General features: G+C 32.2%; 1 protein-coding gene across 3 annotated transcripts in view; it reads right to left on the reverse strand.

Moving 5' to 3' along the window:
* LOC101513636 (autophagy-related protein 18f) overlaps positions 1 to 7,894 on the reverse strand; it is a 10,524-nt gene extending 2,630 nt beyond the window's left edge. For 2 of the 3 annotated variants that reach the window (XR_012162071.1, XM_004487555.4), the window contains exons 1-6: positions 6,817 to 7,893; positions 5,527 to 5,991; positions 4,864 to 5,283; positions 4,244 to 4,477; positions 3,332 to 4,159; positions 3,070 to 3,236 (exon numbers count right to left, since the gene is read on the reverse strand). Coding sequence is in view for 2 of the 3 variants with exons in the window: in XM_004487555.4 (XP_004487612.1) it covers positions 3,070 to 3,236; positions 3,332 to 4,159; positions 4,244 to 4,477; positions 4,864 to 5,283; positions 5,527 to 5,991; positions 6,817 to 7,038 (2,336 nt within the window). In the remaining variant the exon portion in view is untranslated. Of the gene's footprint in view, positions 1 to 3,069; positions 3,237 to 3,331; positions 4,160 to 4,243; positions 4,478 to 4,863; positions 5,284 to 5,526; positions 5,992 to 6,816 lie in introns of all 3 variants that reach the window. The other variant, XM_004487556.4, reaches the window with a different exon arrangement.
* Between the last annotated feature and the right edge of the window lie 4,930 nt (positions 7,895 to 12,824).

Consider the following 12,824-nt stretch of genomic DNA (forward strand, 5'->3'; position numbering starts at 1 on the left):
AGGAATGGTGATTTCCCAAAAAAAATATGCTTTGGATAGCTTGGAAGAAACTGATATGTTGGATTGCAAGCCAATTGACACTCTTATAGATCCAAATGTCACACTCCTACCAGATCAAGGGGAGTCTTTTCAAGATCAAGGAAGGTTTAGGAGGTTAGTTGGGAAGCTTAATTATTTGACCGTGATGAGGCCAGATATTTCATATGTTGTTAGTGTGTTGAGTTACTTCTTGAATTCCCCTTGTCATAGCCATTGGGATGCCTTGGTTATAATCTTGAGGTACAATAAAGGCAGTCTTGTTCACACAGACATAAGTAATTCAGATATTGTTGCTTACACAGATGGTGATTGGGCTAGATGTCCCTTTGATAAACCATCCACATTGGGGTATTGTGTTCTTATTGGTGGAAATTTAACCTCATGGAAAAGTAAAAAAGCAAAATGTTGTTGTCAGATCCAGTGTGGAGGTTGAATATCGAGCTATTGCATTTACTACTCAGGAGCTCATATTGTTCAAACATCTTCTCCAAGAGTTGCACTACTGTAAAATAGGCATTATGAGTCTCATTTGTGATAATCAAGCAGCCTTACATATTGCCTGTAATTCAGTCTTTCATGAGCAAACTAAACATATTGAGATCGGATGTCATTTTATTTGTGAGAAGATTGTGTCTGGCGAGATTGCTACTTCATTTGTTGGTTCTAATGATCAATTGGAGACATTTTCACAAAAGCTCTTCAAGGACCAAGAATGACTACATATGTGACAAGCTTGATGCCTACAATCTGTCTGCTCCAGCTTGAGAGGGAGTGTTGAGAAATACATGGATTTGGTTATTTACTATTAAGATATGTTTTATCTTGTATACGATTTTGTTTTTATTTAACCCAGATTTAGCCTATGATTAAGGGATTCTTTGTATAGTTTTGACTATAAATAATATCAAGTTGAGAATTAATCTCTCTCAAGTGTTCAAAACCCCAACGACAATAGACATCGCCTTCTAAAAGTAGAAACCCACGGTTCCTTGTCCTCACAGTCGAGATGATGACTTCAGCGGTCTCAATTTGACAAAAACAAGAGAAAATGGATATGTGTGTGTTAAAACTCAACTCATATTATTTTTTCCTTGTGTTTTAGTCAAACCGACACCGATCAGATCACCATCTCAATTGTAACGACGAGAAATGAGCTTCTACTTTCAAGGGGTGTCACCGATCGTCATTGTTGAAGTTGTGGGATTTTAGAGAATAAGGGAAGAGAAAATAATAAGAACTTGAATATTATTGATAATAGTGCTATGCTAACTTGATTACAAAAGACTCAATACTAATCTCTATTTATAGAGATACATAAACTCAATCATAAATCAGGAACAAAGAATAATAATAATGAGACACATTCTAAGATATCTCTATGATTATAAATTGATCATAGGAAATAACTCAATATACTCTAATATAATATAAAAGATATTATAAAATATTTTCCAATATTCTAACACTCTCTCTCAATCTAAAATTTACCGAACTTTAGCTTGTTACAAGAAAACAATGAATTGTTCCGCAAAATAATAAAAATGGATGGAAAGGCAACTCAAGGCTGCAAGTAAAGTCGGAAAGAATTGTTGTAAATCTAGTCTAGCCAAATAGTCGGAATGATCATCATCCTGAGAGAAATTCATGGCAAGCAATTGAACAAAGCAATGTCCGTCCTTCTAAAATCTACATTTGAAAGCTTCAATAATACCAGAGACTCAATATTTAAACTTGAAGTTATGTCTAACAACTATTTCACAGAGAAAGGCGAGACCGGTACTTCGACGAACGTGCATCTAGATGCAAAGAGAAACATGCTGACGAGAAAGAGAAGCATCGGATGAAGCACCCTGAATGTGTGCAACTTGACTGAAACATGATGGAAATGTCAATCGACAGAGTGAATGACAATAGAAGAAATTTTGAACACATCGGAAGGATGTCACAATGGAGAATCTGAAAACGTGTCGAAAGGACGACCCACGGCGTTGGAACCATCAAGAGAGAATAATTGTGCATCAAGGAGAGAGAAAATGATGTTTATACTGTAGCCGGTGTAACCATGGCTTGAAACTAGAATATGAGTGCAGATTCATAACCAAGAGGTCGAGGTGATTTCAACAAGAAAGGTCGCATCTTAAACGGTTGTCAAACGCGTTGTCACGCACGGTGGGAGGTGGCGGCACGTGGATCAGACGAACGGAGGAAGAGACAATGCATGTGGGCACGTGTGACATCTTTCGGTGACGCGCTTTGGAGTGTGGGCCGATCTAGAAGAGGTGAAGGGTGACAGCGGTTGCAGTAGCGGATCTGGACGGAAAATGTTGAAGTGAGTGCCGGAAAACAAATAACAGTCTTTTTCAGGAGGCTTGCTGAAAAGAGATGCAAAAGTGCTGGAAAAGTATGAAAACTCACCAAGAGATCACATCAAAAAAGAGAAAACTATGATTACAATCCCAAACTTTTGGGAACTCAAATATGGAGTAGAGGCAGAATCGTTTAAGGAGGAACGACATAGGCTCTGGTACCATGTTGAAGTTATGGAAATTTAGATAAAAGGAGAAGAGAAAATAATAAGAGCTTGAATATTATTGGTAATAGCTTTATGGTAACTTGATTGAAAGACTTAATATTAATCTCAATTTATAGAGATACATAGACTCAGTCCTAAATAAGTAACAAATCATAATAATAATGAGAGATATTATAATATATCTCAATGATTATAAATTGATCTTAGGAGATAATTCAAGATACTCTAATATAATATAAAAAATATTATAAAATATTTTCCAATATTCTAACAAACCCTTCCACATATATTTCTATGTGGACGCGGGGTTCATGAATATAACATAGGAAAGTCGCTAAAGAACTTTCTTCATCAAATGACGCAACCAACCCTATCAATTTTGGAATTGTCCAATCTTCAAAATTGAGGTATTTTTATTAGATAAAATATCAAGCACAATGCCCAATACCTAAATCTTTTGACCTTAATCTAATTACTTAATCAAATTGCCATCAGACCTTGTTTGTTGTGATTTTGGGGTCTGCATATAGTTGACAATTGGAACCAAGTCTTTTGGTCTAGCTTCACTCATGCAAGTTGGGATCCTTTCAATCTCAAATTCTCCTCCTGAAGCAGCTTCTTCATCCATTATGGTGGACTTTTTCATCATTGAATTAAAATATATCTGTTTGGCAACATAATTACGTATTTCAATCTCAAACTAAACGGAAAAACATTAGACACTAAAAGAACACTTTCAAATTTTAAGATAATATATACCTTGGGCTTTGCCCACGGCGGAACCTGAGCTTGGTGCATTTGCAGTTCAGCTTCTGAAATATACAAATGATGACCGTCCTCCAGACAGGAATTCACTTTTGTGACTCCATTTTTTATCTTAGGGTGAACAACGTTCTCCTCTACTTCCTCGGGATATATTTTATTGTTGTCGGAAATTCCATTTTCGCCATAGATGTCAACATTATCTTCTCGCTCTCTCCGATTATGACTATGACATATATTCCATTTATGCATGGCCTCAACTACTAATCTTGCATCGGCCTGTGGAACAAACTCATAAGCAGGGGACAATCCAGAAACAACAGCAGAATCTTGACCAGTTATCGTCCGAAGAGCATACTGTATCATCGATCCACTAGGTGAAAAGACCAATACATGATGATTTTCCTTCGAATGGGTACCTTCACCATACATTGCTCCACTTCCTTTACAACTACGGAAACACGAAGCAATAGCTCCAGAAACGGAACTCTTCCTACCAGTTGCAGCTGCAGCAGCACCAGTTACGGTGCCTCTCCAACCATTAGTTCCACTCCTAATTCTGCTTACTACAGAAAGTGTTATTGGAGGGTCAGCTACATAGAGGCTTTGCTGTTTAGGCATTTGTACGGATGACATGGGAGCTCGGCGAACAGCTTGATTAGGCATAGTGCTTAATCCGCTATTTTTCGTAGTAAGACTATCATCATTAGACTGAATATTTACGTATCCTCCTTGAGGATTAATGGCAAACAGATGGCTTGTGCCCCTTGAGGAACTAATCATAATCCACTTGCTGTCATCACTGAAACTGATATCTTGTATAACCTGAAAAAGTCCAATACAGATTTATAAAGAAAATGATTCTTTTATATCAAATCAAAGGACAGATGAGAATGAACATGCACTCACCGCATTTGTAAAACCGCGTTGCAGCCTGTATAAATGAACGTGAGAAGGACCAGCATCAGATGCTGAAGAATTCTCACGCGTAGGCATTATCTTAAAAACATTTATGTTATGACCCTGAACAGAAGCAGTCACTAATATGGTGCCACTAGGATCAAAGCATAACGCTGAAATGGGACTCTTGTGGGCCTGGAATTGTGCGATAACGTTTTTAGTGACAATATCTTTAACAATGACCTGAAAGAGAACAATAACAATGTTATCCCCACATAAAATAATAGTGTGAAATGCTAAGTACCAGTATCATGGGCCAAAAATTATATTAAAAAACAAATTTGATGATCCTTAACCTATGATAAATCAAATACAAGTGTTAAATTGCGACAAACAACTTTATCCAGAAAGATATTACCATGTTCAAAACAAGATTTGAACCAAAGTTTTAGTAAAAATATAAATACAATATTATGCACGATCCCGATTCTTGAAGACTTAAACCAGCCAAGCACGACAAGACAAGGACTACTTTATCATATGAACATGAGCCAAAATAATATTCAAGCGCGATATACACAATTCCATTTATAAATCAACACACAAAAAAAAAAAAAAACAGTATTTACCATTCCAACGTTGTCTGCATCTGCCGAATGGCCATTAATAGTTCCACTGCCCTTTGATCCAGAACTTCCAGATTGTAGTGAACCATTGTTATCAGAGCAGTATCTAGAAAGTTTCTTATATCCCATATCGCCAAGGGTCACAATCCCAGAAGCAAGCTGCTTGCTTGACTCTTTGGCATAGTGTGCAATCAAGCTTCCATTTGAAGAAAAACCAGGGAAGCTTGCAGAAGGCATCAAATGTTGCGGGCTGACATGGCCAGAAGTGGAGACTGCAACCGGACTTCCACTATAAGCTAGCCATCTTGGACCAACTGCAAGTGGTCCATAGCCTATGCCACCAGAACCAGGACAACTCAGGACTATTGGATTGGTAAGTAAAGTATATTCCCTTTCTAATGTTGTAGCATTAAAACAGTGTATCTGCAAAAGAACAACTCCGTTTAACATTTAGAAAAAAGGGGACACGCACTGACAGTGCAAACTAGATTTGCACTAACATCCAATAAGAATCCAGCATGTTGTGGCTATTTTTAAATTGTGGTTACAAAATCGACTTACATGGAAATATCATGAATTCTCATTGGATGCCAGCATCTAACTATTTTACACCAACAGTGCATCTCTAGGAAAGATGATAATCAGTGAAGATATTAGACAGTATACCTGAGTGGATTGAGAAACAGCAACTATTCGAGAACTGCACCTTACAGAATAAACAACAGATCTAAACTTCATTACATGAACATATGAGTGAGATTTCATAGAATAAAACTGAACAGTAGTTGGCATATAGTTGCTATTCATTTGGTCATGGGAGTTTGAAGTGGTCCCATTGGAAGATCCGTTCAAACCGTCCTTAACATTGCATCCTCCTGCGAAGAACCCATCCACACAAACTACCAACAGCGGGCGGCCACTTATTAACTTGTTTTCTGATTTTTTCGATGCAATTGGATTCGGAACCATTTGCATAAAAGAAACAGGACCATCATGTTTGGAAACCAGGTCCCGGACATTATTTGATTCATCAACATGCCAAACCTGGAAACCAGATCGATAGCCTAGAAGAAGTACTTGCTGAACGACACCACCCTCACCCTCCAACTTATCAAACCCAGCCCAGATAACCTATACAAGTTGAGCATTGAAATGAGTAATCACTCCAAGCAACAAATTGAAAAATATTGTAATAAAAAAATAGAATAAAAAAATATTCAATCAGTAAGAAGAAGGGAATCAACGAGAAATCTCAGTTCGGTGTACTAGATATTTTAAAACTCATAAAACCCTATATTATAGTGTGACCATACAAGATCCAGGTAAACAAAATATGTTAGCTATCCAGCCAACAAAATGATCCATTGATTTATTAAAAAAAATGATACATTGATACCCTTGCAAATGGCTCAAAAGACAAAATGCCAATATTTAACTCATAACATTAGGCCGTGTGATTTTCCCCTACTTCTAACGAACAAAGATTTATTTTTTTCAACGCCAAGGATACTCAAACACAAATATGCCGAAATTATCTAGTCAATATGAACAAAATTATAATTGACTGCTAAAATGAAATAACACATAGTATACCTCAAACGTCACTTAAATGAAATGCACCACACCTTTTTAATTTAAAAAATGCACGCAACAAATTCAAGCAAAGAAATTAGAATAAGAGTACTAATTAATTACTAAAAGAAATGAAAACCAAAAACACTACACATTCTACTACCTAATCCTCTACAATGAGATAAGTAATCAGATTTTATCTCTTCCATTAAAGTAAACATTAAATTATATTTAATCAAAAGTAAACACCCTGTAAATGTAAAAGATTTAAAATCATCAAAATCAAAACTAATACACATTACACACACCACAAGTTAACCATGATAACCAACCAAGCAAAGCTATTATCTCCAAAAATTATACAAAAACTACTCTCACACTCACCTGATCATGATCAGAAACATCGTCCCTATCAACAATTGATGAAGCAACCGATGCAGCAGAGCGCGCAACGGTGGAAGCACCAGAGGAAACAATCCTCAAGTAGCTTGAGATAGCGCGAAAGGAGCTAGGAATGAAACCATTGGTTTTTCCACCACCAGCAGCTGCAACACCAACACCTTGATGAATAAGCTGTTGTTTTTGTCCATCATTCCTCATCCCCATCACCAAACAAAACCAAAAATAGCACCAAACCACAACACAATTATCAAAGATTCTTCAAATTCACCTTCAATCATAACCCCCCTAAATTCTCTTCCCTCTCAATCCACCACCACAACCTCACCCTCTTCCACCACCACCAATTCAAACTCCTTCACCTCCCACTAAAGCTTCCAAATTTCAATCACAACCACCCCAAATCAAAAAAAAAAAAAAAAAATCCCCTTTTTTTCCAATTTATAACACCAAACAACAAAAAAAGGGGGAAAATTGTTTCTGATTTTTTTCCTTCAATCAACAACCGATTATTATTATTTTTTTCTCGTTTTCTCTCTATAAAAACAATGATTTTGATACTAATCACAAATGAAATAACAATGATTAAATTAATCACAAAAAAATAAAAAGAATGAAACTTTATGATTTGAAAACGTTACTCATGTTATGTACGATGAAGATATGAAAAAGGAGAGAGAATTAAGGGAGGTGCAGCCAAAAATCGCCGAGGAATCGCCGGAGAAAGGGGGAAGGAGATCTGATGAGAGAGAAAGTTAGAGAGAGAAAGCGAAGAAAGAGATTGGAATTGGTAAATGGATAACGGAAGGAAACAAAGAAAAGAAAGCAAATTGAATTGGGAAAATTAAAAAGAGTCTTCGTTTACGTCTCTCTTCTCCTATTCTCTCTCTAAAATATTTATTATTTCTTTTTAGTTTTAGTAATAATTTCTCGAAAGAAAAAAAATTATGTTTCTGTTTTTTTGGGATTTTTTGGGTTGAGATTGTGTTTGTTTTGTTGTGTTGGTGTTTGTGTTTTTTTATGTTGTTGGTGTTGGAATGAAAATTGTTTTTTCAAAGTTGTTTCTTCCAGTTCAACTCAACCTAAATCAAACCTTGTTGTTCATTCTCTCTCTTTATATAATGATGACACGTTTTGTCCATTATCAAACAGTTTTTTTTCTTTTTATTTATTCATTTATTATTTCACCACTTTTTATTTAAATATAATAATTAAATACTACATGCTTGATAATAAACTTTTAAATAACATGCTATATAATAAATTACTTGCTAATTAATTGGCTTAAATGAATGTGAATGTCGTTCGATTAAATGTACCGGTCCCAGTTACCATTCTGCTTTACAATTACAACTCGCGAACTAGCTTCGTAGTATGGAACAACAATGATGACATGGATTATATCACTTTAACGTTATGTACATATGGATTGAGACAAATTATAATATAGATTGTATATATTAATTTTTTAAATGTTTAAAATTTCAATGATTTAAGATGTTGTCTATTAAAAAAAAATTTAATAGTCATTTTTTTATGAATAAGATAATCATTAAATAATATCAATTTAATTAAAATTAAATAAAAAATAGATATATATTACATATTAAACGAACATTAATTCATCCCCCGAGATATATGATTTTAAAATTTACTTCTATGCAAAATCAAAACAAATAAAAAATTATTATTTTAGAATCCTAATTTCCTAAGAAACAGAGGATTAATACCAAAAAAATTAGATATGCGAACATATATATATATATATATATATATATATATATATATATATATATATATAAAGAGCATCAAATTATATTGATTATTATTACATTAAAATTCAATAGTATTTTATTTGATATAAATATTATAAAGTAAATACAAAATAAAACATAAAAAGATTAAACTAAAAGATTAACAACTTTGTTTTGACTCAATAACACTAATAACTTAAAAATATAAAAGACTTCAATAATATAAATTAAATAGACTATTGTCTAATTATATATAAAAATAATTAAAAAAAATAAAATAAAACTATTATCTATCGATAACAAGTCAATTTTGTATAATAATAGATTTTAAGATCTGAAAAATCGTCATCTATTAAAATTAATATACTACTTTCGTTTATAAATATAACATTCTTTTGAGTTTTTTTTTTTATTTGTTATAAGACTTCTTTCAATTGCATTAATTATGTATTTATTAATTTATCTTTAATTATGTTATATTTTTTTTCTTCTACTACTACTAAAAAAAGTGTTTTTAGCATCGGCCACCGACACCGACGCTAGTTAGCGTCTGTTTAGCGTTGGTTAGGTGCACACTAGTACATTAATTGATCTATTTGACCTGTCTTATTTTATAAACCATATAGAATATTTGACATAGTTTCAATTTACCAAGCATTTAAGTAAGTCTTAAACTTGTTTTAATCTTGTTTTTTTATAGTTTGATTTGTTATGGTTTAGGCTATGTGGTGTTGATCTGTGTTGTGCATTTGATTCAAATTTTTTTGTTGTTTGATGGATTTTTCATGTAAGGAAGGCTTTTACACTATTAAAAGGATTGGTTAAGAGATAAGCTCTTGTTAGATGGTATCTAGTAAGAAAAAGAGTTACTACAACTCTTCATAATATGCAAGCTGTAATAAGACATCAAACTTCTATTATAACACAGTGAGATCGTCGATCGATGAGCAAAGAAAACAGATTTCTACCTGAAGTTCTTGCAAGAAAATATTTGGTAAGAAAAAACTTGTTTTCTTCATTTTCTTCGTTAATTTATTTATCATCTCTTAGAGAAGTTTTTTATTAAATAGTTGATTCAGTGAAGTTTGATTTTAGTGTTTTATTATCTGGATGTCTAGATTATTCACTAGTTGCATCTATCTCTGCTAGGTACATGTTTGACGCAGAAGTGTTTTAATCTCCGTAAGTGTAGTAGTTTTTGTTCACTCTACCTCAAATATTGATTAACTTGGCCAATTTGAAAACATATTGCAGTTTAGCATTGACTTTTCAGGATAAACATGCTATTTGGAATGCATATACACTCTTTTTATGTCTCACTATTTATATATAATATCATTTACCTATTTAACTTCACAAAATATATGTTATTTTGACACAAACACCGTAGTTATAAAAATCGTATAATAAAGAAGTGAAAGTGTTATAGTTAAATTTGTGTGTCAAATCGTATAACTAGATATTTTAAAAGCCTTAATTGTGTCAAATTTGATGCTCTTCCTAATCTGAAACAGTAAGTTGTAGCACTAGTTTTATAAGACTATTCAACTATGAATGTTATTTCCATTAATTGATTTATTCATTTTACAAGTCATTTAGTTAATTAAGTTTAAAAAAGAGTTTGATCTCCATTTTGTTTATAATAATTAAATTAAATGTTAGTTCTAAATGTCAAGTAATTTATTGTTGGTGTCTATCTCAAATATGATATATTACCTCATGTTTAAGTCAGTTTACATTTTTTACTTTTCAATATTATGTTTCTTGCCATGATGCATTGAGGCTTCTAATCATCCATATTATTTTGTTTTACTAAAAAATATGTTGTAATCATACATATTATTTTGTTACACTCAAAGTTGTTGTTGTTTAAATACTTATTATATACACATGTTGATAGATTGATGCAGTTGACCCTAAGAGCAGGCACAAGGGAAAGCTTGAAACAGAAAGCTTGTTGCAATCAAAGGATGTTAATTGTTCATTGTTGTTTACTTTTCAATTGTTGATTGTAGTGTCGGCCTACCCGACACTATATTATTAATAAAGTTGACTTTTATTTAATTGTCTACTTTTATTAGTTGACCGTAGCGTCGACTAAATCCACATAAACTAATTTGTTGACTACAACTTGTTGACAATAGCGACGACCCGTCCGACACAATAGAATTTTTTCAAACTAGCGGCAAATGTTCTATTTATCTAGTAGCGTCGGCTTAGAATAGGTCTGACTGACGCTATAATAGTGTCGGGTGGTATTTGGCTGACGCTGTGAATTAGCTTCGACAGTTTTAGTCTAAGTCCAACACCACGTTAATCAGACGCTAAATCAATGTTAGCGCCGACTTTTGACCTATTAGCGTGAGCTATTGACCAATGCTAAAATCAGTTTTTCTATTAGTGTACCAACTATAATAAATACTACAATAAAATTATAAATTAATTATCTTTCTTAAATAATAAACTTATAAAATAATTTAAATTACCAACAATATTAATATTACAGCCAACTTTTTTAAATTTCATAATTTAATTATCAGTGTCTTATATATAGAGGCAAATGTAGTACATTAATTAAAAGTATTTTAACATTAAATATGATTAAAAAAATACTTATATTTCATATTACCAAATATGACTTTTTATTGTTTATATTCTTTATACTATATATGTCATTACAATTTATTATGCATTTATAATCCTGAATAATGCTTAGTAGGTTAATTAGGATATGTGATTATTTATTTATAAGCCATATGTCAAAATTAATTAATTAATGTTTGTCATCCAACTTAATGTGAGATTGAACTTTTTTATTATCAAGCATTTAATATTGTCACGTTAAGAAAAAGTTCATTATAAATCAGAGAAATTGCAGGTATTTTTTATAAGGTAATCTTAAACGACACTAACACTTTATTTAGTTTTAAAAAAACGTTCCTCTCTCCTATACTTACTAAAAACTTGTGCATAATATTTTGTTTTCTATCACTCTTCCAACTTTATTTGTTATTTATTAAAAAACACTAAAATATATACTTTTTGTGCTACTAAAAACATAACTATACTTTTCAAATTTGCAAATACCAGATGCATAGTCGTACCTTTATAAATTAAAGCAAAAACTCTAAGTGTGTCATACAGTAAATGACATGAATAAATATAAGTTTGACAAAAAAAATTGTTTAATGCAATTTTTTTTAGTGAGTATAAGAGATGTGGTTGTTTTTTTAAAACTAGAAGAAATGTTAGTGTCATTTAAGGTGACCTCAGAGGAAGGTAAATGCAATTTCCAGTTATAAAATTGAATGAAATAAGTGTGTTGCGGCATAGATAAACTATATTAGTTTGTGTATGACTTTGCATAGCTAATTTACAAAAACAAGCTTTCAACTATGCTATCAAAGCCCTCATAAGCTTCCCCTCCCAAATAAAAATATCAAGTTATCTTATTATTGTTCCATTAGAGATCAATAGTTTAAGACTTTTTTTTTTCTTTCTAGAATTACCCTTCCAATTATTTTTTTCTTTTCATTTCATTTAAATAATGACTTTCATATAAATTTAGTATTTTTGTTGTAATTTTTTTTTGTTGTAATTTTGCCGTCTAAGTGTAACGTTTTTTAATTTTTACATCTTGGTGCAATGTTCTTTCTGGTTGAGATTGACAAAGTAGTTTTGATTGTTTACAACTTTTAATCAATGACTTATGTTTCTTCAAAATTGCAGACCCATAAGTATAAATATTTCGGATGCTTAAAATTTTACCATATTTTATAAGCATGTTGTCGTTTTGTGTTACGTTGTCGTTTTACGCTATTAACTTAGATATTAAATCTTATCGTAGATTTATCCTTTTGTTTTTAACATATTTAAATTCATATTGCATGAATTTATTCTACAATTTGAAACAATACATATAGTTTATTTTAGTCTAAAAAAAACCTATGCCGTCAAAATTGTGCGTTTTCAATTACTTTCTCTATGCCTTTTTTTCCTTGATTAGCCAGCCAATAGCCATGAATGAGAAAGGAAGTTAACAAAAATTGCATAATAAAAAAATCCATACTTATTACTAGTTATGGTATTTTATTTTATTTATTATGGAAGCACGTTTCCCTCATAATTGATGATTTAAACCTAGTTATTTCTCGATTTATATATGTTTCCATGCGTAATTAATTGCAAAAAGTTTGATTTCCTCCTACACAAGAAAGGTGGGGGACCAAAAAATTTAGG

The sequence above is a fragment of the Cicer arietinum genome, chromosome 1, assembly GCF_000331145.2.
Source record: "Cicer arietinum cultivar CDC Frontier isolate Library 1 chromosome 1, Cicar.CDCFrontier_v2.0, whole genome shotgun sequence".
NCBI classification, from domain to species: Eukaryota; Viridiplantae; Streptophyta; class Magnoliopsida; order Fabales; family Fabaceae; genus Cicer; species Cicer arietinum.